The sequence below is a fragment of the Haliotis rufescens genome, unplaced genomic scaffold (genome assembly GCF_023055435.1).
Source record: "Haliotis rufescens isolate VD_foot unplaced genomic scaffold, xgHalRufe1.0.p SCAF_29, whole genome shotgun sequence".
Classification (NCBI taxonomy): Eukaryota; Metazoa; Mollusca; class Gastropoda; order Lepetellida; family Haliotidae; genus Haliotis; species Haliotis rufescens.
This window is the reverse complement of record NW_025963990.1, coordinates 5,506,741-5,533,841: the sequence shown is the minus strand read 5'-3', so window position 1 is coordinate 5,533,841 and position 27,101 is coordinate 5,506,741. Positions and strand designations below refer to the sequence as shown.

General features: G+C 39.6%; 1 protein-coding gene across 1 annotated transcript in view; it reads right to left on the bottom strand.

Moving 5' to 3' along the window:
* Positions 1–2,107: 2,107 nt before the first annotated feature.
* LOC124123600 (neurogenic locus notch homolog protein 3-like) overlaps positions 2,108–27,101 on the bottom strand; it is a 45,697-nt gene continuing 20,703 nt past the window's right edge. Inside the window, exons 9-22 of the mRNA XM_048402733.1 lie at positions 25,045–25,155; positions 23,900–24,031; positions 23,431–23,541; positions 22,795–22,902; positions 22,547–22,654; positions 20,912–21,043; positions 19,343–19,474; positions 13,312–13,428; positions 9,516–9,632; positions 8,209–8,325; positions 6,768–6,887; positions 6,126–6,248; positions 4,821–4,937; positions 2,108–4,483 (exon numbers count right to left, since the gene is read on the bottom strand). Coding sequence (XP_048258690.1) covers positions 4,389–4,483; positions 4,821–4,937; positions 6,126–6,248; positions 6,768–6,887; positions 8,209–8,325; positions 9,516–9,632; positions 13,312–13,428; positions 19,343–19,474; positions 20,912–21,043; positions 22,547–22,654; positions 22,795–22,902; positions 23,431–23,541; positions 23,900–24,031; positions 25,045–25,155 — 1,640 coding nt within the window. The 3' untranslated portion in view covers positions 2,108–4,388. The remainder of the gene's footprint in view (positions 4,484–4,820; positions 4,938–6,125; positions 6,249–6,767; positions 6,888–8,208; positions 8,326–9,515; positions 9,633–13,311; positions 13,429–19,342; positions 19,475–20,911; positions 21,044–22,546; positions 22,655–22,794; positions 22,903–23,430; positions 23,542–23,899; positions 24,032–25,044; positions 25,156–27,101) is intronic.

Here is a 27,101-nt window from a genome sequence, read left to right as displayed (position 1 = left end):
AATGTGATGTAGCTGTGCGAGGTATGATAAGGTTCATGTTGTTACTGATAATTTTAGGTAGCTGTGTGAGGTATGACGAGCTTCATGTTGTTAATGCTAACGTCATGTAGCTGTTGGAGGTATGACGAGGTTCATGTTGTTACTGCTAATGTCATGTAGCTCTGCGAGGCATGATGAGGTTCATGTTGTTACTGCTAATGTCATGTAGCTGTGCGAGGTATGACGAGGTTCATGTTGTTAATGTTAATGTCATGTAGTTGTGCAAGGCATGATGAGGTTCTTGTTGTTACTTAATGTCATGTAGTTGTTCGAGGTATGATGAGGTTCATGTTGTTACTTAATGTCATGTAGTTGTGCAAGGTATGATGAGGTTCATGTTGTTACTGCTAATGTCATGTAGCTGTGCGAGGTATGATGAGGTTCATGTTGTTAATGTTAATGTCATGTAGTTGTGCGAGGCATGATGAGGTTCTTGTTGTTACTTAATGTCATGTAGTTGTTCGAGGTATGATGAGGTTCATGTTGTTACTTAATGTCATGTAGTTGTGCGAGGCATGACGAGGTTCATGTTGTTACTGCTAATGTTATGTAGCTGTGCGAGGTATGACGAGCTTCATGTTGTGCAAATGCCATGTAACTGTGCGAGGTGTGATGAGGTTCATGTTGTTACTGATAATGTCATGTAGCTGTGCGATGTATGATGATGTTTATGTTGTTGCTGCTAATGTCATGTAGTTGTGCGAGGTATGATGAGGTTCAGGTTGTTATTTAATGTCATGTAGTTGTGCGAGGTATAATAAAGTTCATGTTGTTATTGCTAAGGTCATGTAACTGTGCGAGGTGTGATGAGGTTCATGTTGTTACTGCTAATGTCAGGTAGGTGTGCGAGGTATGATGAGGTTCATGTTGTTACTGCTAATGTCATGTAGCTGTGCGAGGTATGATGATGTTCATGTTGTTACTGCTATTGTCATGTTGTATTCGAGGTATGATGAGGTTCATGTTGTTACTGCTAATGTCAGGTAGCTGTGCGAGGTATGATGAGGTTCATGTTGTTACTGCTAACGTCATGTAGCTGTGCGATGTATGATGATGTTCATGCTGTTACTGCTAATATCAGGTAGTTGTGCGAGGTATGATGATGTTCATGTTGTTCCTGCTAATGTCTGCCAATTTTCTCCCATCTCTCGTCACGTATTTGAAGGAAAAGATCAATATAATCGACTGTTGTGCAATCAAAACGAGCACAGTATGAACTTGGTTTTGCAACCGCTACTCGAACCCAGTCCCTTTCTCCAATGCAGGGAAGCATGCTTCTCGTTGCGGGATCGGCTTGTCAGACTCTCTGACTTGTATGAATGCATGTCACCGTATCGCAATTGCGTTCATCCAAGTTCACTATATCCATGACTAGATTGTCTGGTCCAAACTCGATTACTTACAGATTGCCGTAATGTAACTGAAATATTGCAGACTGCGGCGTTAAACAAACGCACAAACCCAAATATCTCTCTCGAGTTCATGTTCCGGTCAGATCTCGCGAGATTCTAACTGTTACTAATCATGTGACATTAGACGTCTGAACATGTCTACATACAACCCGACTCCTACTCTCTATCAGCAATTAGATTCCAATCGTGGAATGACGAATTTGCATACATGACATACATCTTTATGAGTACATCAAGGTCACTCGAATATGACTGTTGAGTTTGACAATAGGCATTTTGTCCTCTAGCATGTCCTCCATCTGTAATCACCGAATGATTCCTGTGATCCCACATACCCCCAAAATGAGTGAGTTGTTTGGGTTTAACGCCGCTTGAACAATATTTGTACTGTATCAACGCGTGTCAGCTGCATATGGTGGCAAAGGCATGTAGGATTTAATAACTTTGGTCAAACCCACGTGATTTGGGCTGGGATTCGAACCCATGTCTTTTCGGATCCTGGCACGCCTAAGTGACGCCTTAGATGGCGAGGCCTTATCTCAAAACGTTTGCCTCAGAATACACACCCTTTTCTTGCTTTTTAAATTGTAATTCTGTGAACATCAGCAGTGTTTGAGTCGGGGTGAGATAATTGCACAAACAAAATGAAACAGTTATACTTATGCCATCACTTTTATTTCAGTTCATTAACTGTCTCGTGTCAGCATATCCACATGCCGAGGTGGAATGGAAAGGGCGAGAAAGAATTGAGAAAGACACGTTCAGCATTCGTGGATGTTACCGAATCGACCTTAGTAAAAAACTTTCAAATACATAGACCATGAGGAATGTCATAGAAACTACTTAGCAAAAGATTTTCAAATACAAATATCATCAGGGTTGTCACGGGAACTGCCTTTATCACAGCCGAGTGTCAAACACACACATTATCAGGAATATAAAGGAAACTTCCTTTTTAACAGCATATATCCAAGTACACAGACCACAAGGTTTGTCATAGAAACAACCTAATTACAGCAGATATCCAAATAAACAGACCACAAGGGTTGTCATAGAAACTACCTCATAACAGCAGATATCCAAATAAACAGACCACAAGGGTTGTCATAGAAACTACCTCATAACAGCAGATATCCAAATAAACAGACCACAAGGGTTGTCATAGAAACTACCTCATAACAGCAGATATCCAAATAAACAGACCACAAGGGTTGTCATAGAAACTACCTCATAACAGCAGATATCCAAATAAACAGACCACAAGGGTTGTCATAGAAACTACCTCATAACAGCAGATATCCAAATAAACAGATCACCAGGGTTGTCAGAGAAACTACCTCATAACAGCAGATATCCAAATAAACAGACCACAAGGGTTGTCATAGAAACTACCTCATAACAGCAGACCTAAACCTCCAGATCACCAGGGTTGTCAGGGAAACTATTTTTATGCAGCAGATTTCCAAATGCACGGAGCACTAGGGTTGTCATAGAAACTACTTTTATACAGCAGACTTCCAAGTACAGAGATCACAAGGGTTGTCATAGAAACTACTTTTAAACAGCAGATTTCCAAATACACAGAGCACTAGGGTTGTCATAGAAACTACATTATAACAGAAGACTTACTAACAACAGATCACCAGGGGTGTCACAGAAACTACCTATATATATAAGACTTTCAAGTACACTGGCCACCAGGAATGTGATAGAAACTACCTTAATAGCAGATTTCAAAATACACAGATCATCTGGAATGCGATAGAAACTAACATAAATACAACAGACTTCCAAACATAGAGATCATCAGGAATGTCATAAAAACTACCTTAACAGCAGATTTCAAAATACACAGATCATCTGGAATGCGATAGAAACTAACATAAAAACAGACTTCCAAACACAGAGATCATCAGGCATGTCATAAAAACTACCTTAACAGCAGATTTCAAAATACACAGATCATCTGGAATGTGATAGAAACTACCATAAAAACAGACTTCCAAACTCAGAGATCATCAGGCATGTCATAAAAACTACCTTAACAGCAGATTTCAAAATACACAGATCATCTGGAATGTGATAGAAACTACCATAAAAACAGACTTCCAAACATAGAGATCATCAGGAATGTCATAAAAACTACCTTAACAGCAGATTTCAAAATACACAGATCATCTGGAATGCGACAGAAACTACCATAAAAACAGACTTCCAAACATAGAGATCATCAGGCATGTCATAAAAACTACCTTAACAGCAGATTTCAAAATACACAGATCATCTGGAATGTGATAGAAACTACCATAAAAACAGACTTCCAAACATAGAGATCATCAGGAATGTTATAAAAACTACCTTAACAGCAGATTTCAAAATACACAGATCATCTGGAATGTGATAGAAACTACCATAAAAACAGACTTCCAAACATAGAGATCATCAGGAATGTCATAAAAACTACCTTAACAGCAGATTTCAAAATACACAGATCATCTGGAATGTGATAGAAACTACCATAAAAACAGACTTCCAAACATAGAGATCATCAGGAATGTCATAAAAACTACCTTAACAGCAGATTTCAAAATACACAGATCATCTGGAATGTGATAGAAACTACCATAAAAACAGACTTCCAAACATAGAGATCATCAGGAATGTCATAAAAACTACCTTAACAGCAGATTTCAAAATACACAGATCATCTGGAATGCGATAGAAACTAACATAAAAACAGATTTCCAAACATAGAGATCATCAGGCATGTCATAAAAACTACCTTAACAGCAGATTTCAAAATACACAGATCATCTGGAATGCGACAGAAACTACCATAAAAACAGACTTCCAAACACAGAGATCATCAGGAATGTCATAAAAACTACCTTAACAGCAGATTTCAAAATACACAGATCATCTGGAATGCGACAGAAACTACCATAAAAACAGACTTCCAAACACAGAGATCATCAGGAACGTCATAGAAACAACCTTGACATCAGGAGCGGTACTTGAATCATGACTCTGTCCTGAAATATAATCCAACAATCATTACCGCCACTGTAGAAATAACATATGCATTATCTGATCTGAACACAGAAGATATTTCATGAATGAATTTTAAACAGATACATTCACAGTGGTTGCACATAACTTTGATATATTTTGTAAGCATTCATCATCCATATGATACCCATTTTATCAGGATTTTAAACTGTATATACATCACACTGATGGACCTGCTCCCAATACACCGGCCAAAGCAATAAACAATCTACACCACGTATAGGGGAATGTTAGTATGTACCTATGGAAACAATAGCAATCAGCACCTTTATCTAATCTAGCAATTGACGACACACTCACCCGCGGAACAGGTGTCCCCGTTGTAGCCAGGAGAACATTGACAGAAGTGGTAGTTGGTACAGATGTTACACTCTCCATTTCCACCACATTGATCCCCTGATGCCGCACAAATTGGGGCTAAAAATGATAATGAAATATAACTTAATAACAATGACAAAAATAATAAGCAGTGTGTTGAGAAGATCTGAAGCCCTGAAGAGTTCTTCGCTTGGATTAAATTGGCTGCCCTGTAAAATGATACAGAAGGCTTTCTGTTTGCTGCTCAGGACCAGTTACTTCCCATTCGAAACCGTCAATGTGTGATTTTGCATCAAAATGTAAATATGAAATGCAGATTAGGCAATGAATTCAGTGAGAATGTCCGACACATTATCAGTGGATGCCCAGCTTTGGAACAAACACAGTATCTAAAGTGACGTAATGGAGTGACTCGATCCTTTTGTTACCGTCTTCGCCATACTTGTGGTTTTGACACAGAAGTCCATTCATGGTACGAGCCAGAATATGCAGAGGGCGTCATGGAAAATAGTGAAAGCAAAGTTTGAATAGGCCCGTTTACAGTCTCAGACCTATCCAGGCCAACAAACCTGATCTTTTTGATAAATCCAAAGAAATCATTTATATTGCTGAGGTTTGCTGTCCCTTTTGTGATTGTCAAGATTCAGGAAAAAAACATGGCAAATATCCGACTCCTCATTGTTCCTGGTACCTCCCACTCTGTTGTCTCACAATGATAGAGTACCCGGGTTCGCTGCCAGGGATACATCCCTTCTGACAATCTGGGTAATTAAAAAGGCTGCAGTGTTGGGGAGTCTTTACATTTTAAACGTTCTGGGTGGGTTCGAGAAGGCAGCGCTTCCTGGGAGAAGTCCCATTCGCTGTCTGGGCTGCGTGTACAGGGGACAAGGCCCCTGAGCTGATGATGAGCCTAACCAGCCTGACTGTGCCAGGATCAACCAAACCCCCCTTTGCTGAATTTATTATTTCAATCTGTATATGCTAGTTTCTCCTACTATACTGACATCAATACAATAAGATAATACATCACAATTTTAAAACTTGTTCTGTGTAAATGGTTCATGGTTCAGTGCAAATAATACCTTGACGTTTCATATTTCTTATAAAAAGCTTTACATGGAATCTTAAACAAGGGCTTGTTGCTAAGCATTGTCATAAAATTAAGACTCTAGAAGTAGTATCGTATTCATCTGTTGAGAAATGCCATTCATTCAAAATATTCCCTTCCCTGAGAAATATTCCGGATTAGCAAATTATATACAATGTGTTACATATACCCAAGCTCACCTATGTTACACGTTTTCCCAGTGTATCCATTCTTGCAGAGACAGTAATTTTCCCATTTCCATTCCTCGCAGACTCCGTTGACGCCACATTCGCTCCCTCCAATAGTGCACACGCGGCTTGTTGCTGCACAACACAAAAACATAACGTTGTCACAGCTATAAAAAGAGCTGTCAAAGCAAAACAAGTTAATCTTTTAGAACAACAAAATCAAGAGCCTCTCTTCGCAGATATGATATAATTGTTTGTATGTTTTCATTTTTGAGCCATTGTTCAAAACTGCGTTTTACTTAAATTTATCATGATACTGAAGAATACTCAATTTTGACTGGACAAAATAAGATAAGGAGCTGTTCCATTGAAAACATCAACATTACCATTATTTTCACACCTAACCGTGCTTTTTCGATGCTTCAGCCTTAAAATTACTGAAACACTGTAATTCAACCTTGTTGTCATCAATCTTGTCACTATTTCTGTCATCCTTCACAATGAAAGATTTCATTTTGTTTCCTAGCACCAAAGCCCTGGGTTTCAAACTAATATATCTGATAATCTACAGTAAAGCTACCTTAAATTTCAAAATACAGTAGATTTATCTCATAATTTACACATTAGCTGATAGCAAATAATAGATAGCCTCACCAATTGTGCATTTGTCGCCTGTGTAGCCGTTCATGCAGAGGCATACATAATTTCCTCCTTGTACCCTGGCGCATTCCCCGTTGGTGCCACAATCTGTCCCTCCAATAGTGCAGAAGGGGGCTGAGAAATAAACAGAGTGAATATGTCGGGTTAATAACCATTTTGAAAATAATTCCGGTTATATAACGGTGCGTCAGATTCATGTGGGAGGAAAGCCTGAATTGATACAGGTCATAGAGCAACACAACCAAGAGCCAAGAAATGGTATAATTGTATGATCATTTTTTAACCATTGTTAAAAGGTGTGTTAAGTAGTAGCTGCTATAACGATATCTGCGACACAATGTCACCATATATACGTTACTGTATCCTTCATAGACAAGTTCTATGGATGAACAACTTCTTTATTACAATTAGTGCGACGTTTCGGTGTAGATTCTAACACCTTTATCAAGCAAGTGATGGATAGTGCTAAACAACATACTTTTAGGTATATATACTTATTAACATCAATGTTTATACAGTAAATTGATTGATGGCCACAGAGAGCTGATTAAGATACTTGAAAGCCAGTGGATGACTAATGGACACAGAGTCAGCAAGCAGACTGATAGAGATGATTGGAAGCCAGTGGAGGACTAATGGACACAGAGTCAGTAGATTAATTGGACGGACATAGGGATTTAGCAATTAGGTGATGGTAAGCAGGCGGGATGTAGTAGACTTGATCTACACCGAAGCGTCACACTAATTGTAATAAAGAAGTTGTTCGTCCATAGAACTTGTCTTACTTCATCACACCAACTTCTAAATGCCACTGAAAGAAGTATCCTTCATAGCATATGAGTAGTACATAGTATCGTCTATTTTAGCTTTATGTCAACTATAGTGATGATTTGATAATGTTCTATTCACAGAGAAATAGCACGAGGCGAAATTTAATCTCTAATTTATATCAATGTTTCATTTATTGATCACAAAATGCGCATTAATGTGAATCATAAACGCGATTTACAATGATATTTGAACATATTTATTGATATCACAAATTGGATTGTTAGATAACTATATATGATTAAGGATATCTAAAAATCATATTTTGTGATATTTAGAAATGTATATATGTTCTATATTGCCTAAGAAAAATAAGTATTACCACAGATTCTATTTAGTGATGTTAATATTTTATCTAATGATATCTTTCAATCGAGTAATAAATAAAACAGTGCCTCATGGAAACGTAACTTGAAGCACTGACGTGTTTATATTCTATTCAAACAAAACCCCAGATCTACAGAAAACGTATTCCGGAGTCTAAAAATTATGAGATCAATTTATCCGAAACGTTTATGAGATTGATCGATGATATTATACAATATATGATGATAATGTTTAAAACTATTTATCCTAAAGCTTAGTGCTATGCTTTTAGTCTCCTTACCTCTCGTACACCTTGGCCCAGTGTATCCGTTCTTGCAGACGCAGTATTGTTCACTGGAATGCGTGTAACAGTAACCATTGTCTCCACACGTGTTTCCTCCAGCCACGCAGAAGGGAGCTGTGGAGACAACACAGAAAATTACTGCGCCATCAACAACATAATATTCAGGGATGGGGGATTTGGTGAAATATGTGTGTTTTTATGTTTCCTGCCATAGCTTATGAACACACAATTTCGTCCTGTGAATGCAACTGCCTACGAACGTTTTATGACGACTTTCAGCATGTCAAGCGTACACTTAAAAAAATATCCAAGCCACTCTTGAATATAATAGGTTCCTAATGAACCAAAAGGAACATGGATTGTCAGTCACTAATGAAATAATTGAGTGATACTATTTCTCTTGGGACAGATACTCCGTTTCTGGTAGTCAACCAATGTAAATTCCAAGGTTTTATTTTCTTAGGAGGATGGAGAAGAATGTGGACTTCCGGTTCACAAGGGGACCACTGAGCTCATTTAATCAGTTCGAACGACGTAACACAAAACCTGTGTTATGGGTTACTTTCCCAAACAAACGGCGTGAACTGACCAATCAGCATGGCGCAAAAGCGTAATGTCAATGAGACGTTATGAAGCAGCACATATCACAACACTCAATTCTTCCAGCAGTGCAGTGAGTGAGTGAGTCGGGTTTAACGCCGCTTTTAACAGTATTCCAGGTATATTACGGCGTGTCAGCTTAACGTGGGAGGAAAGTCCGATGTGATGCTGGTCTCAGACGTTTACCACTTCAATGAAACCCATGAGTACGAGTACGGTGCTGACAAACCTAGAAACATAATCGGGGCGAACCGGGATTCGAACCGACCCAGTAGTGCACAAAGTTACTGATTGTAGAGATGGAGTTGGTGACGTTACTTTCTCAACGAGGTTATGGTAACGATCGGGAACAGGGTATTCATGAAGCAATAATGGAGGTATAATACGTTGGATAATCGTTGATGGCGTCATTCTTTACTTCTTGCCTGATCTTATTAGCCGGCAGTACCGAAGTACCACCCTCGATTTGAATGCATTTACGCCCCTTTGAAAGGTATTCCTTGTCTGCTGGGGAAAGTCTAATGTCTTAGGGGTTAAGCAGGGCGAATATGGGATCCCACTGTCCGAGGACTCTGAAATAGCTTTGATGAAGCGATGTTTAACAATTAGGTTCTTTTAAAATTAAATTTCAAATCTTAATATGAGCCACTTAATTGTTAAAGTTGAAAATCGGGACAATGTTTTTAAGAAATATTTGTTTTTACCTGAGGTACACCTTGGGCCAGTGTATCCGTTCTTACAAGAACATACGTATTCTCTTCTCGACGTATCACAGTCTCCATGGTCGCCACACTCATTTCCCTTGGCCGTGCATATCGGGGCTGTAGAGAAAAAACAATGGCATCACCTTGTAGGAAATATGACATGACTGTTACGACTATACTTTCTGTACATATTGACCTGAAGTTCTTCCTCTCAGAAGGTAATTTAATTTGTTATTTTCATATTTCGCAATTATGTACATAACATAAAACAATGGTAACATACAACAATGTTAACATGCAACGATACTGATATGCGACAATGATATGATAATATGCAACAATGATACCATACAACAATGATAACATGCAACAATAATTACATACAGCAATGGTAACATACAACAATTACAGCATGCAACAATGGCAACATACAACAATGATAACATGGGACAATAATAACATACAACAATGGCAACATACAACAATGATAACATGCAACAATGGCAACATACAACAATGATAACATGGGACAATTATAACATACAACAAAGGTAACATGCAACAATGATACCACACAACAATGCTACGGTACAACAATAGCATGCAACGACAATAACATGTAACAATTGTTGCATGCTGTCATTGATGCATGCTATAATTGACAGCATGCAACAATGATAACATACACCAATGGCAGCATGCAACAATGATAACATTCACCAATGATAACATGCAACAATGATAATATGCAACAATGATAGCATACACCAATGATACTAGCAACAATGATAACATACACCAATGATAACATGCAACAATGATAGCATGCAACAACGATAGCATACACCAATGACAGCATACAACAATGATAGCATACACCAATGACAGCATGCAACAATGGCAGTATGCAACAATGATAACATACATCAATAATAACATACACCAATGATAACATGCAACAATGATAACATACACCAATGGTAACATGCAACAATGATAACATGAAACAATGATAACATACATTAATGATAACATACACCAATGATAACATTCACCAATGATAACAAACATCAATGATAACAAACATCAATGATAACATGCAACAATGATAACATACACCAATGATAACATACATCAATGATAACATACACCAATGATAACATGCAACAATGATAACATTCACCAATGATACCATGAAACAATGATAACATGCAACAATGATAATATGCAACAATGATAGCATACACCAATGATACTGGCAACAATGATAACATACACCAATGATAACATGCAACAATGATAGCATGCAACAACGATAGCATACACCAATGACAGCATACAACAATGATAGCATACACCAATGACAGCATGCAACAATGGTGACATACACCAACGATAACATGCAACAATGACAGCATACAACAACAATAGCATACAACAATGATAGCATGCAACAACGATAGCATACAACAATGATAGCATGCAACAACGATAGCATACAACAATGATAACATGCAACAACGATAGCATACAACAACGATAGCATACACCAATGATAACATGCAACAATGATAACATGCAACAACGATAGCATGCAACAATGATAACATGCAACAATGATACCATGCAACAATGATAACATGCAACAATGATAACATACAACAATGATAACATGCAACAATGATAACATGCATAAATGATAACATGCAACAATGATAACATGCAACAACGATAGCATACAACAATGATAACATGCAACAATGATAACATGCAACAACGATAGCATGCAACAATGATAACATGCAACAATGATAACATGCAACAATGATAACATGCAACAATGATAACATACAACAATGATAACATGCAACAATGATAACATGCATAAATGATAACATGCAACAATGATAACATGCAACAATGATAACATACAACAATGATAACATGCAACAACGATAGCATGCAACAACGATAAGATGCAACAATGATAACATGCAACAATGATAACATGCAACAATGATAACATACAACAATGATAACATGCAACAATGATAACATTAACCAATGATAACATTCACCAATGATAACATGCAACAATGATAACATGCAACAATGATAGCATACACCAATGATAACATGCAGCAATGATAACATGCAACAACGATAGCATACACCAATGACAGCATACAACAATGATAGCATACACCAACGATAGCATACACCAATGACAGCATACAACAATGATAGCATACACCAATGACAGCATGCAACAATGATAACATACACCAACGATAACATGCAACAATGACAGCATACAACAACGATAGCATGCAACAACGATAGCATACAACAATGATAACATGCAACAACGATAGCATACACCAATGATAGCATACAACAATGATAACATGCAACAACGATAGCATGCATCAATGATAACATACAACAATGATAACACGCAACAACCATAGCATGCAACAATGATAACATACAACAATGATAACACGCAACAACGATAGCATGCAACAATGATAACATACAACAATGATACCATACAACAATGATAACATGCAACAATGATAACATGCAACAATGATACCATACAACAATGATAACATGCAACAATGATAACATGAACCATGTTGAGGAGATTTTTTCTGAAGATTTTGTGATGGGTGCAACCGGTGTGGCAGGATATTGTTACCTTTTGGCGAACACCTAGTATCACCACTATTCGATAGTGAGTCATAAACGCGTATGATGTAATCGGAAGTGATAAAGTAACAGTGGAAATGTCTTATATTGTTGTTACGTAGCAGTAGATATCATTATTTATGTAATTTCAAAGTTTCAGGTAGTCACTTAGAGTTACCTCCCTTAACTGGTGTTCACGTCACAGGGATGGGCTACATCGAGGACTTCTAAAGGCTAACGTCCGTCGTATCTACTCGCTCATCGCGGATAGGATACCCATCTCAAACCACAGAGATTCTGGCCGATTCCAACACCATTTCCGAGATTCAAGAACAGAGCCCGTATCCCATTCAAGACATTCCACTGTGACACATTTTGGACATTCGTAAGTGCACGGACAAATAATACAGGTCCTGTTATTTTTTTCTGCCTCTTTTTTGGACCATTGTATTACATCTTGCTATATTAAACCTTGATATATATATAAATATATATATATATATATATATATATATATATATATATATATATATATATATATATATATTAAACTTGTTCAATTTAATTTGTTACATATTCATTGGCCTTGTGTGCTCAGTTGGTGATTTCACAATGTAGTTCCGCACGAACAGATGCCTGAGGTAGCCTTCCTTGTTTCGATTTGGAAATCACCTGGGAACTTTGTGGAGATGGTTTTGTCGCTTTTAGCCGAGTGTGCTGAACGAGGACATATTTCTAAGTATCCAGACGTTAAATTGCATTGTTGAAAACTATTAGAGCTAGATTTGAGTATTGTCATAAATTTGTACCGTGATTTTGTCTACATTGTAATACACATTGTCACAGATATGAACAAATGACTATGTCAGCTATTCATTGCATGTGCCGCATCCGACCTATAATGTAGCATAGTTTACATTAAACCAGTGTAGACACTTTTTTCGGGAACTATCTAATTTTTAATACACTTTTTACCAGTTTAGTTATTCCTGAGCGAAATATCTCACATTTGTATAAAATCTCACCTGAAAATGTTTAGCACTTTCTGTGGTTCTTTGGGTACATATTGTATAAACGTAGCCATTCCCGTGGGAAGTCTCACCTTTTGTACACAGTTTGCCAGTGTATCCGTTGAGACAGCGACAGGCATAGGGTGTTCTGGATGTGTCACAATCTCCGTTGAAACCACACTCGCTTCCGCGGGATGTACAGATAGGGGCTGTAATTAAACACAAGTTGTACCATGAAACGATAGGAACATATAGTGATGAAGGATGTGATGGAAGAATGCTACATGAGATGCGAAACACATTTAAGGGTTTGTCTCCTTTGAATGTTGACCAATCGTGTACGCAAGCAATGAAGATCGGCATGTCAAGTGGAAACATAATAGCTGGGGAACCCACGATCTGCGACTGTTGCCATCTATTAGCCAGTCTGTTTTTTCCTAGTAAATGTCATCGCTTAATCATATATAAACAGGCATGCATTCACCAATGGACCCGTGTAGATCCGGGGTAGAACAGGTCTTCAGCAACCCATGCTTGTCGTAAAAGGCGACTGTGCTTGTCGTAAGAGGCGACTAACGGGATCGGGTGATCAGGCTCGCTGACTTGGTTGATGCATGTCATCGATCCCAATTGCGTGGATCGATGCTCATGGTGTCAATCACTTGATTGTTTGGACCAGACTCGAATCTTTACAGACCACCACCATCATATAGCTGTAATATTGCTGAGTACGGCGTTAAACAACAAACAAACCAAACCATTGGAATATGACAGAATGCAAAACATACTTATGGTAACATTTGGCTTTCCGTCCACATTAGGATGCCTGAGATACCGTTGATATCGCCTTTTGTTCACCATGATCAAGTCATTCACAAAAAGATCAATCAGAATACGCGATGATGTGTTAATGATTTCATTTAGTGAGTGAGTGAGTGAGTTGGGTTTAACGCCGATTTTAACACTATTCAAGTTATATCGCGGCGTGTCAGCTTAATGTGTGAGGAAAGCCCCAAGTGACACTGCAAACACGAAAACGTCGTTTTTTCCCGTATATGGTTATTGGAAGGAAAAACGACGTTATTTGGACGTTTTCAAACCATCCTTTTTCCGTCCAAAAAACGTCGTTATTTGACATCGGAATTTACTGGGAGAGAACGATACCGTTAAGCTCCACCCTTTCTTGATTGACATTGTCAATCAAGCAACAGCGTCTACCGGTATTTCTACCTTCTTTGATTTCATTGGTCAGTCCTCGCGTGTTAGATTGCAGGCCCGCGTTTGACGCTGCTCTCGAAGCGCTTAGCGGAAGTACTGAAATCAATCGTTCTGCGCAAGCGGATTACTTAATGCCTTGTCAAATTTTCCGTTCTGTGCATGCGCGATTTCGCGTATTGTTTCCTAGATTTAATGTCACCACTATTTGACAATGATTCATAAACAGAGTCTCGTGAAGGTTCGGAATCGTAACAAGTAACTCCATTTAAATTGAAGAGGAGCCCCAGTGATATGGGAGATTCCGAGATGAAACTATTCTATGGGTATCTAGTCTGCCACCCAAACCGATCTAAACGGGACCCGAAAGCTTATTGTATGCTATAAAGTCATATGGAAGTGGACAAGAATTATACATTGTATTCCGGCCGATTGAATTCTTGCATTTACTTATAAGTCATTTAGTTATTTTAATTATGAAATGTTGCCTATACACTAATCTGGACGTACTACTCATTGTTCTATTTATGTCTATATATATATAGTATGTTACCGTTCTAAAGTCATCCTCTCATATAACATTATATTGTTCATAGTATCAAAGTTTAATCAACAATATCAAGAGCAGCGATTTAAACTACTGATACACCCAAACACAAGGCTGTTATCAAGCGCTAGTGCAGACGTGATGCATCGTAAAAACTGTATCGTGATGTCTTCAGAAATACAATAATATATACTACGAGATAGTACGGCTAACGCTGACTCACCGGTGGAACGTAGACACTATCGCTAATACAGATATAACGTATTTGAATGTTAATACGAAAGACAAACACTCATTATTTTTGCAGTGACGATATAACACTTACGTATACACGTTTATTGGTAACTTTCATCAGTTTTGCTCTTTATTTTAATAACTTTGTTTTCACATATACATGTTGCAATACCCGACAAGCATGTCATACATAATTATGGGGCAGTTTTCAATTTTGTCCTGACTTATTCTGGTGTTAATGAGCGAAGTTTATTGGCTTGGGTGTTATATCCCGTTTTTCTGGTAATCCTATTATTACTTTATTTCTATCTAATGACACCCTGTTCTCTGGATCATGGCTCCGTGACTATCCATAACAATTAAGATGAACATTCAGTTCAAGTAAATGAATGAATTTGTTTTGACGCCACAATCAGTCAAAAACCAATGCTGCTAGGTTTGATTACGCACTTCTACCAGGTCGAACATCGTGGATCCGCATTTTCTACCTAAAGAGAATCATAGTTCATATGCTATACCATCTGCGAATACCGTCCCACTCAAGATGACCTTACTTGTTGCTAAATCTATCATCTATCCCCCCACTCTCACTGCCCCGCATAATTGAGTATTTAATCTTGAAAAAGACATTCTTATTTGTTGTGTATATGTCAATCCGCCAGGATCAAGCTGGTGTAATAAACAGAAAATCAAGTGTAGTTTGACTTTATTCTTTAACGCACTTATAGAAGTTATTTGGTCATTAACAAGAGATATACATATCCTCAGAGAATAGGTGGGGATTTCAACGCCCGGACAAACGTACAGGGACACTGTCTGATCATATTGATGATGATATCGCCGAGGTTTTAGGTGACGAGAATATGTTAGTTCTGTCCGATAGTATCAACATAGATAGAAAAGCATGTGATATTTGCAAACAATGCCGGAAAATATCTTGTAAATACGTGTGCCGCTCTCGACATGCCTATTATAAATGGTCACTGTGGTTCGGATTTAGGTATAGGTGATTATACTTGCATCGGTCACTCAGACTCCAGTGTAATTGACTACATTATTGAATCCAACAGTCTATTCTTCCACTGTAAAACATTTGATATTGTGTCGAGGGCAGAATCCTCACACCTTCCACCATCTTGTTCGTTACAAGCACGTGATCAGGAGACTCCCGTTGAAGCAACAGGGACCGCACGTGCGTCTCGTGAAAACTACCACTATGTGTTGGACATGGCGAAAGTACAGCAGTTCAGGGATAGTCTAGTTTTGCCACATGTGGATGATTGTTCTGAACAATGTACCCTGTTACTACCAGATAATATAGATGATGCTATTGACTCATTCACAGACCCCATGTGTACAGCTGCTAAATGCATGAAAAGGACTTGAAATTCTCGCGACAGTCGCCCCAACCCTGGTTTTACACTGAGTGTCATTACTACAGATGGAACAGAGAGGTGTCTCAGAATATGCAGTTGGTTGGTTGGTTGGTTTGTTGTTTAACGTCGCACTTAGTAATATTCCTGCTATATGACGGCGGTCTGTAAATAATCGAGTCTGGACCAGACAATCCAGTGATTGATAGCATGAGCATCGATCCACGCAATGGGGATCGATGACATGCATTAACCAAGTCATCGAGCCTGACCACCGGTCCCGTTAGTCAGAATGTAAAGACATTTTAAGAATGATAGCACCTTATTTAGTTATGTAAAACAAAGATATACTTATACTAGTTTATTACGTGATGAAAAGAAAAGTTATAAAGAATAAATGTGTAATAAGTTTTTATCTAGTCTTCCAAATAGTAAATGTTTCTGGTGTACCAGGGGGCACGGGTGGCCCAGTCGTCTAAGGCGCCTCGATTCCCTGTGCAGAGCTGCGTCCCTTGGGCACGCCAGAAACCTATCATTGTAGGTTCGAATCCCGGTTCCCCCCTGGCTTTCCTCCCACATTACGCTGACACGCTGTGTTATAACTGGAATACTGTTAAAAGCGGCGTTAAACCCAACTCACTCACTCTTGTGTACCATACGACGATTATCTCAGAGTGTGGCAACTCGTGTACCTATCCTGGGTAGAATGGGTCGAACATTTTAAAGATGTGTTTGACAATCCAACAGATGCAGATATGGTTATCACCGATGCGACTATTAATGATATTCATGATGATATGCCCTGCTATATTCTGGACTCCCCCATTTCACAAGAGGAGGTGCTGTGTGCTATTAACTCTTTGAAATTTGATAAATCCACAGGAAATGACCACCTCATTTTAGAATTTTGTTAAATATGCGAATGATATTTTTGTGTCGTATCTTACAGTGCTATTTATCAAGTTGCATGATAATAGTGAGTTGGGTTTAACGCCGCTTTTAACAGTATTCCAGTTATATCGCGGCGTGTCAGCTTAATGTTGGAGGAAAGCCCGAAGTGATGCAGGTCTTAGATGTTAACCACGAGCACGGGTATGGTGCTGACAAACCTAGAAACATTCTCGTGGCGAACCGGGATTCGAACCCACAATCATAGGTTTCTGGCGTGCTAAAGGGACGCAACTCTGCACAGCGAATCGCAGCGCATGAGACGAATGGGCCACCCGTGCCCCTGCTTGATAATATATTCCTGTTATTGTTTGCAGACGATATTATTTTTATCTCAGATACCATTGGTGGACTTCAGAAGCGTATTGATGTTCTAGAAAAGTGTTGTAATTATTATGATCTAGACGTCAATTTGGAAAAAAATAAGATGATTGTTTTTAAGAAAGGTTGAGTGTTGTCAGGAAAAGAGATTTGGTACTATAAAGGTCTAAAGTTGGAGTGTGTTTCTTCTTATAAATATTATATACAAATATATATGTATATATATATAAACGTCGCTATATAAGTGCAATAATCTTGGACGCGACGTTAAACCCCATTTCACCTCACCTCACCACCATATACAAATATAATACAAATATTACTTTTACGAGAAGCCTGACCTGGTCAAGTCATTTCTCTAATGCTGGTTACAGGGGGGAAAAGCAATGTTTCGAATTTTAAAGTCATTGATAAAATTATAGCCTCTTCCACCTTAATTATATTTTTAAATATTTAATATGAAAATAGTCCCAATTTTGCTCTATGGTTACAAAGTCTGGGGTCTACATACATACATTGGCATGCAAGCGCTTTCTAGGTGTCAAATCGTCAACACCCAACAACATGGTTCGAGGTGAATGTGGGCGGTATCCATTAAATCTTTATGCATACAAAAGAGTTATTGGTCATTGGATAAGGTTATTGAGTATGTCAGATTGTTGCTTTCCAAAGAAATGTTATTATATGATGCTTCAGGCAGAAAGTAATGGTAAAAATTAATTGGGTATCAAAATGTATATCTTTATTGTTCAGTTTGGATTTTGGCTCTGTATGGGAAAACCAGTGTATAAGTCATCCTCATTCGTTCGTGTCAGAATTATGTCGCGTCTGAAATGTAGTTATGATTAGGATTGGCATAGTCTTCTGGAAAGGGGTAGTAAATCTTTCTCTCATTCTCTGTTCAAGGTATCGTTGGGTACAGAGTTGTATCTTAGCTGCGTGACCGTCATAAATTAAGATTGTCGCTTGCTCGGTTTAGATGTTTTTCACATCAGCTATGTGTTGAAACTGGAAGATACGCTAACATCCCACGTGACAGAAGACTATGTTGTGTTTGTAATGCTGGGTTTGTGGAGGACGAGTATCATGTTCTGTAAGTCGTAGCAAGTTACGGGTGGACTACCTACCACAGAAATATTGTGAATATCCTACCAAGCAAAACTTTAATATCATTATGCCTACAGCTGATTGCAAATTAATTAAACGCCTAGCTATCTATATCTATCAAGCGATATCACTTCGTAGACTAAGTTCATTGTGATACAAATGTAACTATGGGCCGATGGCCGACACGTACGAATTAAACCGAATTGAATACACATAGTTTTTTTCTGGTTAAACAAACGTTCAACTGTACTCCGCGCCGCCTAAGAACACTTGTGGTACGTCCTTATAGCGAAATACAGAGCAGTTGATGGTACACCAGCAACTATGAAAATAGTTTTCAACTTCCCCATCATGATAATGTATTTTAAGTTGTCTTACCAATGTTGCACCTGTCTCCAGTAAAACCGTTCCTGCAGACACAAGAATATGTCGGAGGTCCATAATATCTAGCAGTTTGTGTGCAGTTTCCGTTGGCGCCACAGCCGCTTCCCCCAACAGTGCAGAAAGGGGCTGCAACAATCACAACGAATTTCAGACAATATAACATATCGTAATAAATGTATTGCTTCCATGAATTTTGGAAATATTCGATTCTGATTGGTCAATCAGAAGGATCAAAACACAATAAACACCCTCTGATTTTTACAGACAATTTGACGGCCGAATCATAGCGAAAGCTAATAGTTTTAGAATAGTACTTCATTTACAGTCATTGTCGGTAGGCATAGTTAGATAATTTTATGTACAATAATAGTCTACAATACTTCAATATGCAAAGGAGGCGTGGCAATACATATAGAACTGAAACCACGATAGAAATCTAGAAAGAGAAGGTATTTCAAATTTTGAGGACAACAGAGATTTTGTTGTCGATTTTCTATGTCACAATGAGCCATATGACGCCATGTTATTGACAAACGGTGTAGAACTTAACCTTTCCAGGGATTGCTAACTTTACTCTTGTGGTGCCCACCTCATGTGAGCTTACGAAGTTGCCCTGCTACATGCTTTTAGTGCCTGTCATAAGTTCGAGTGAAAAATTACGGTGTAAACAAGCTTGAGCATACAGAAAGCCATATAGTGGGGATTCCGGCTTTTGTCGGTGTTTCCGTAAAATTCAGTTCCACATCAGCGCTCAAAACTCTGGACTCAACCTTCGTTGCATTCTGATTCAGCACGTCGAGATACAATGTCTATACACATAGTGTTTTTTTTCTGATAACACAAACGTCCATCCGTACTTCACCATCTTCCCGAGGGAAGAGAGTTAACTGACTTTAAAAGTCCAGTTTCCACCCTTGCCGAACTAGGCTGGAATAACTGGGCTCGATCGTAGCGCCACCAGTGGCTATTACGAGTTATGTCACTTCTATGCCTCTCCTATGGACCAATCAGATTTCACCTCTCGTATCACTTGCGTTTGCTTCACACAAAATGGTGGCGTCCAGTCAGGACGATCTGATAGATAATCAAGATCTATATTGTGATAAAACGGGTCTTACATCGCGAAATGCATCAAATCACGTAAGCACCTTCATTAAAAACATGAAATGATTTGGAATAATATCTGCTGACAACGAGTTGGCGGTGCACATGCTCTGCATATACAGCAATCGATCTAAATATGCACGACAGTTTTCGAACCGGATTTCGATTTCGGTGCGCGATTTTGATTGGACTAGGCATAGACTCGTTAGTCCAGCCAAAATGTAACTCAATAATACCAACCTAGGTCGGCAAGGGTGGAAACTTAACTTTCATAGTCAGTTAACTCTCTTGCCTCGGGAAGATGTAATTCACTTATCCACCAAGAAATAATTCGGGGCTGACATACAGCCCTTGAGGTACATCCTTATTGGCCGTTGCAGAGCAGCTGAATGAACACCAGCAACTATGAAAATAGTTTTCAACTTCCCCATCATGATAATGTATTTTAAGTTGTCTTACCAATGTTGCACCTGTCTCCAGTAAAACCGTTTCTGCAGACACAAGAATATGTCGGAGGTCCATAATATCTAGCAGTTTGTGTGCAGTTTCCGTTGGCGCCACAGCCGCTTCCCCCAACAGTGCAGAAAGGGGCTGCAACAATCACAACGAATTTCAGACAATATAACATATCGTAATAAATGTATTGCTTCCATGAATTTTGGAAATATTCGATTCTGATTGGTCAATCAGAGGGATCAAAACACAATAAACACCCTCTGATTTAAACAGCCGATTTGACGACCGAATCATAGTAGAAGCTAATAGTTTTAGAATAGTACTTCATTTACAGTCATTATCGGTAGGCATAGTTAGATAATAATAATAGTCTACAATACTTCAATATGTAAAGGAGGCGTGGCAATACATATCGTACAGAAACCACGATAGAAATCTAGAAAGAGAAGGTATTTCAAATTTTGAGGACAACAGAGATTTTGTTGTCGATTTTCTATGTCACAATGAGCCATATGACGCCATGTTATTGACAAACGGTGTAGAACTTAACCTTTCCAGGGATTGCTAACTTTACTCTTGTGGTGCCCACCTCATGTGAGCTTACGAAGTTGCCCTGCTACATGCTTTTAGTGCTTGTCATAAGTTCGAGTGAAAAATTACGGTGTAAACAAGCTGCTTGAGCGCTCCAAACACTGGACGCAACGAATGCTGATTCACACAATATATTTGCTGACACCCGTTTTATTTGGTCATGTTAGAATGGAGATAAACACACTGTGTTAGCTAGCTATAGGTAAGTTGCGAGTTCAGTTCCAAATTCAATTAAGGGCGGTTAAATCTACGGGCAACCTAGCTCTACATTGAAAACGCGGTGTCTTTATTTCCTAAATGACATCAGTTATGTTTGTGTTACAGTGTCTCTACCCATTTGTTTTTCTGAAAATACAAACTTTCAAATTTAATTCACATATCAATCAAGTGGGGTCTCGGGGCTAATGTGGTACATCATTTCTGCCAGATGCGTATTACTTGTTATCACAGCAGCATTCGTCACCACTCGCCCCTTTCCGTAATCTGCATTCGTCACCACTCGCCCCTTTCCGTGACCTTCAAGAAGACTCGTCCCCCTACCGATGAATGTTATGTGCGAAAATACGACAAACCAATCAGAATGCGCCTATGATTTCGAGTTCTTTGTCACATAATCCCTCAGAAATAATGTTTGATTTTACATATGTCTTGCATCTAAAATTATACCCATGACACAGATAAATGTGTTCAATCATACTGTATAATCCCGCACGTGCCTATGTGCTTTAAATTTCATCTGAAATTTATATAATATATGGGGAAATATATGTGAACCATTACGCAACGAGTTGACAATTGTTTTAGGCATGCCCGTTTGCGCTAAGACGGAACCCAGTCGCAAAAATGGCGACGAGAGTGGCACGGGTCGCTATTCGGTTTGTCCCGGAATAACACGAGTTGGTCACGAATGATCATAGCCGTTAGCCGTTTTTGACTACATGTATGTTAGTTTGAAACGTCATGAAATGACTGAAATACTGTTCAAGACGGCGTTTAAATATTATTCCCTCAGTAATGTTGATGTTGCATAGTACGTGGTCGTCTTACCAACGTTGCACCGGTCGCCAGTAAAGCCGTTCCTGCAGACACAAGAATACGTTTCTGTGCAGTTTCCATTGGCGCCACATCCGCTTCCCCCAACAGTGCAGAAAGGGGCTGTAACAAACACAACAAATTTCAGACAATATAACAGGGCAGGGCATAGGACACTGTTCAGATGTTCAAAATGACTGACATATTGTTCAAAGAGCTCCCCACACGTGGAATTTTGTTTTTATACAAATATGTAGTCTTACCAGTGTTGCATCTCACGCCTGTAAAACCGTTTCTGCAGTTACAGTAATGACCTCCAATGCATTGTCCGTTGGCACCACAGCCACTTCCCCCAACAGTGCAGAAAGGGGCTGCAATAAACACATCGAATTACAATGCACAATAGTTTAATAGACGCCCAAATGTCACCATCAATCTAGTCTGGTCACGTTGCAGTCTAATTATTGGTCTATTCCACATTCAATGATGTGTTTGTAACATTAGGTAGATCTGTTGTTCTGATCAATCAGATCCAGATAACAGTCTGTAACCACAGGTTTGTTCTTGATACGAACAATTAGCTGTACTGATCAATCAAATGTGATAACGGGCGTACACGAGAAGCATTGTGTTAATCTGTATTGTCAGTTACAGAGTAGCGTGAGTAAGTGAGTATGGTTTTACGCCGCCTTTAGCAATTTTCAAGCAATTTTACGGCGGGGGACACCAGAAATGGGCTTCGCACATTGTGCCAATGTAGGGAATCGAACCCGGGTCTACAGCCTGACGAGCGAACTCTTTAACCACTAGGCTACCCACCGCCCCGTTACAGAGTAGATCAATCAACAGTTCAGTGAGACACGCCAAAGTTAATGTTGAGCCCTTAGTTGCCTCCTCACGTGTGGTGCACTTTTGACCAGTGTATCCGTTCTTGCAGGAACAGGAATATGTCGATGTGTCACAGACTCCATTGACACCACACTCACTTCCTCCAGCCGTGCAGATCGGAGCTGAAATATACAAAAGGAATAAATGATGAACACAAACCATACGATATTGTCACTGATCAGAATACAAGCACAACTATACGATATTGTCATTGATCAGATATGAAGTGCAGGGCATAGGACACTGTTTAGGTGTACAATGACTGAAATATTGTTGAAAGCAACGTTTAAACCATGTACCCCCCACCCCCCTCCCCACCCCTTTTGTGAATCAAGGAAGACTTCGGCGCTGCCTTACAACTTATGTGGTACATCCTTATTGCCCGTTACAAAACAATTGATTGTACCCAAGCAAGCATGAACATATTTTCAACTCCCCCCGACATCCCACATTTTGATGTAGTATAATACGTTTTCTTACCAATGTTGCACCTGTCTCCAGTATAACCGTTACTGCAGATACATGAATATGTAGAAGGTCCATAATATCCAGCAGTTCGTTTGCAGTTTCCATTGACGCCACAGTCGCTTCCCCCAACAATGCAGAAAGGGGCTGTAACAATGACAATGAATTTCAGACAATATACCATATCTTTATAAATGTATAGCTACCATGAATTTTGGAAATATTCGATTCTTTTTGTCAATCAAAGGGATCAAAAAACAATAAACCCCCTCTGATTTAAACAGCCGATTTGACGACCGAATCATAGTGGAAGCTAATAGTTTTAGAATAGTACTTCTAGTACATTTTCTCTTGTGGAACATTATTTCTGCCATTTGCACATCGGATGTTATCACAGCAGTTAGCTGTTTTGGACTCAGTTGGTTTGCAACGCAATGACATGACTGAAATACTGTTTAAGATGGCGTTTAAATATTATTCCCTCAGTAATGTCAATGTCGTAAAGAGGTGGTCGTCTAAACCAATGTTGCGCCTGTCGCCAGTAAAACCGTTTCTGCATTCGCAGGAATAATATCATTTGCACTTTTCGTTGGCTACACAGCGACTTCCCCCAACAGTGCAGAAAGGAGCTGTTACAAACACATCGACTTACAGTGGACAATAGATTAATAGACGCCCAAATGTCACCATCAATCTAGTCTGGTCACGTTGCAGTCTAATTATTTTACTATTCCACATTCAGTGATGTGTTTTTAACATTAGATAGATCTGTTGTTCTAATCAATCAGATCCAGAAAACAGTCTGTAACCACAGGTTTGTTCCTGATAATACGAACAATTAGTTGCACTGATCAATCAAATGTGATAACGGGCGTACACGAGAAGCATTGTGGTAATCTGTATTGTCAGTTACAGAGTAGCGTGGGTAAGTGAGTATGGTTTTACGCCGCCTTTAGCAATTTTCAAGCAATTTCACGGCGGGGGACACCAGAAATGGGCTTCGCACATTGTGCCAATGTAGGGAATCGAACCCGGGTCTTTAGCCTGACGAGCGAACTCTTTAACCACTAGGCTACCCACCGCCCCGTTACAGAGTAAATCAATCAACAGTTCAGTGAGACATGCCAAACTTAATGTTGAGCCCTTAGTTGCCTCCTCACGTGTGGTGCACTTTTGACCAGTGTATCCGTTCTTGCAGGCACAGGAATATGTCGATGTGTCACAGACTCCATTGACGCCACACTCACTTCCTCCCGCCGTGCAGATCGGAGCTGAAATATACAAAAGGAATAAATGATGAACACAATCTATACGATATTGTCACTGATCATATATGAAGTGCAGAGCATATACCACACTCACTTCCCCCAGCCATGCTGATCGGAGCTGACATAAACTTAAGGAAAAAATGCTGAGCACAAATTATAGGTTATTGCCATTGATCAGAATACAAGCACAAACCATTGGGTATTGTCATTGATCAGAATACAAGCACAAAACATAGGGTATTGCCACTGATTAGATATGAAGTGCAGGGCATAGGACACTGTTCAGATGTTTAAAATGACTGACATATTGTTCAAAGACGCAGCCACTTCCTCCAACAGTGCAGAAAGGGGCTGCAATAAACACATCGAATTACAGTTCACAATATTTGCAAAGACACCCCACAAATGTCACTTCAATCTGGACCCTACAACATATTCCGAGAAGTCCATACCAATATTTGCTAATTGTACAAACATTCAACTGTACCCCACTAATCAATTAAGGGGCAGGGGGCACGGGTGGCTCAGTCGTCTAAGGCGCCGCGATTCGCTGTGCAGGGTTGCGTCCCTTGGGCACGCCAGAAACCTATGATTGTGGGTTCGAATCCCGGTTCGCCCCGATTATGTTTCTAGGTTTGTCAGCACCATACCCGAGCTCGTGGGTTTCACCGAAGTGGTAAACGTCTGAGACCTGCATCTCTTCGGGCTTTCCTCCCACATTAAGCTGACACGCCGCAATATGACTGGAATACTGTTAAAAGCGGCGTTAAACCCAACTCACTCACTCACTCACTCAATCAAGGGGCATATTGGCTCTGCCTCGGGACCTTCATGATAGATCGTTAATATTAGTTACCGAGCAGTTGTTAGTAGAACAGTAAGCTTGAGAATAGTTTGCCATGCCATGAAATGATTGAAATACCATTGAAAGTGACGTTTGAAAAGGATTCCTTTGGTTATGTGAAATAGTATAAAACGTAGTCTTACCAACATTGCATCTGTCGCCAGTAAAACCGTTACTGCAGACACATGAATAGTGAGTGAGTGAGTATGGTTTTATTTTTTATTCTTATAACTCAAGTCAAGACTACATTAACCATGTCCATACATTTTGTGCTGATAACACAAACAATAAACTGCGCTTCTCAATCAATCAAATGAAAGAGTGAGTGAGTTTTAGCAATATTCCAGCAATATCACCAGAAATGGGCTTCACACATTGTACCCATGTCGGGAATCGAACCGGGTCTCCGGCGTAACGAGCGAACGGCTTAATCTCTTGGCTACCCCACCACCCCTTATCAATCAAGGGGTATATCCGGCGAACATGAGTAGTACTGTAGTATTGCCATACAACGAACACTTGTTACATCGTAATCGCCACCACCCCCACCACCAACCCCCCCCCCCCCCCCCCCCCCCCCACACACACACACACACACACACCACAACACACACCACAACACACACCACAACACACATCACAACACACACCACGACACACACCACGACACACACCACCACACACACCACAACACACACCACAACACACACCACGACACACACCACGACACACACCACCACACACACCACCACACACATCACAACACACACCACAACACACATCACAACACACACCACGACACACATCACAACACACATCACAACACACACCACGACACACACCACGACACACACCACGACACACACCACGACACACACCACAACACACATCACAACACACACCACGACACACACCACGACACACACCACAACACACACCACAACACACACCACAACACACACCACAACACACAACACAACACACAACACAACACAACACAACACAACACAACACAACACACACCACAACACACACCACAACACACACCACGACACACACCACGACACACACAACCACACACACCACGACACACACCACAACACAC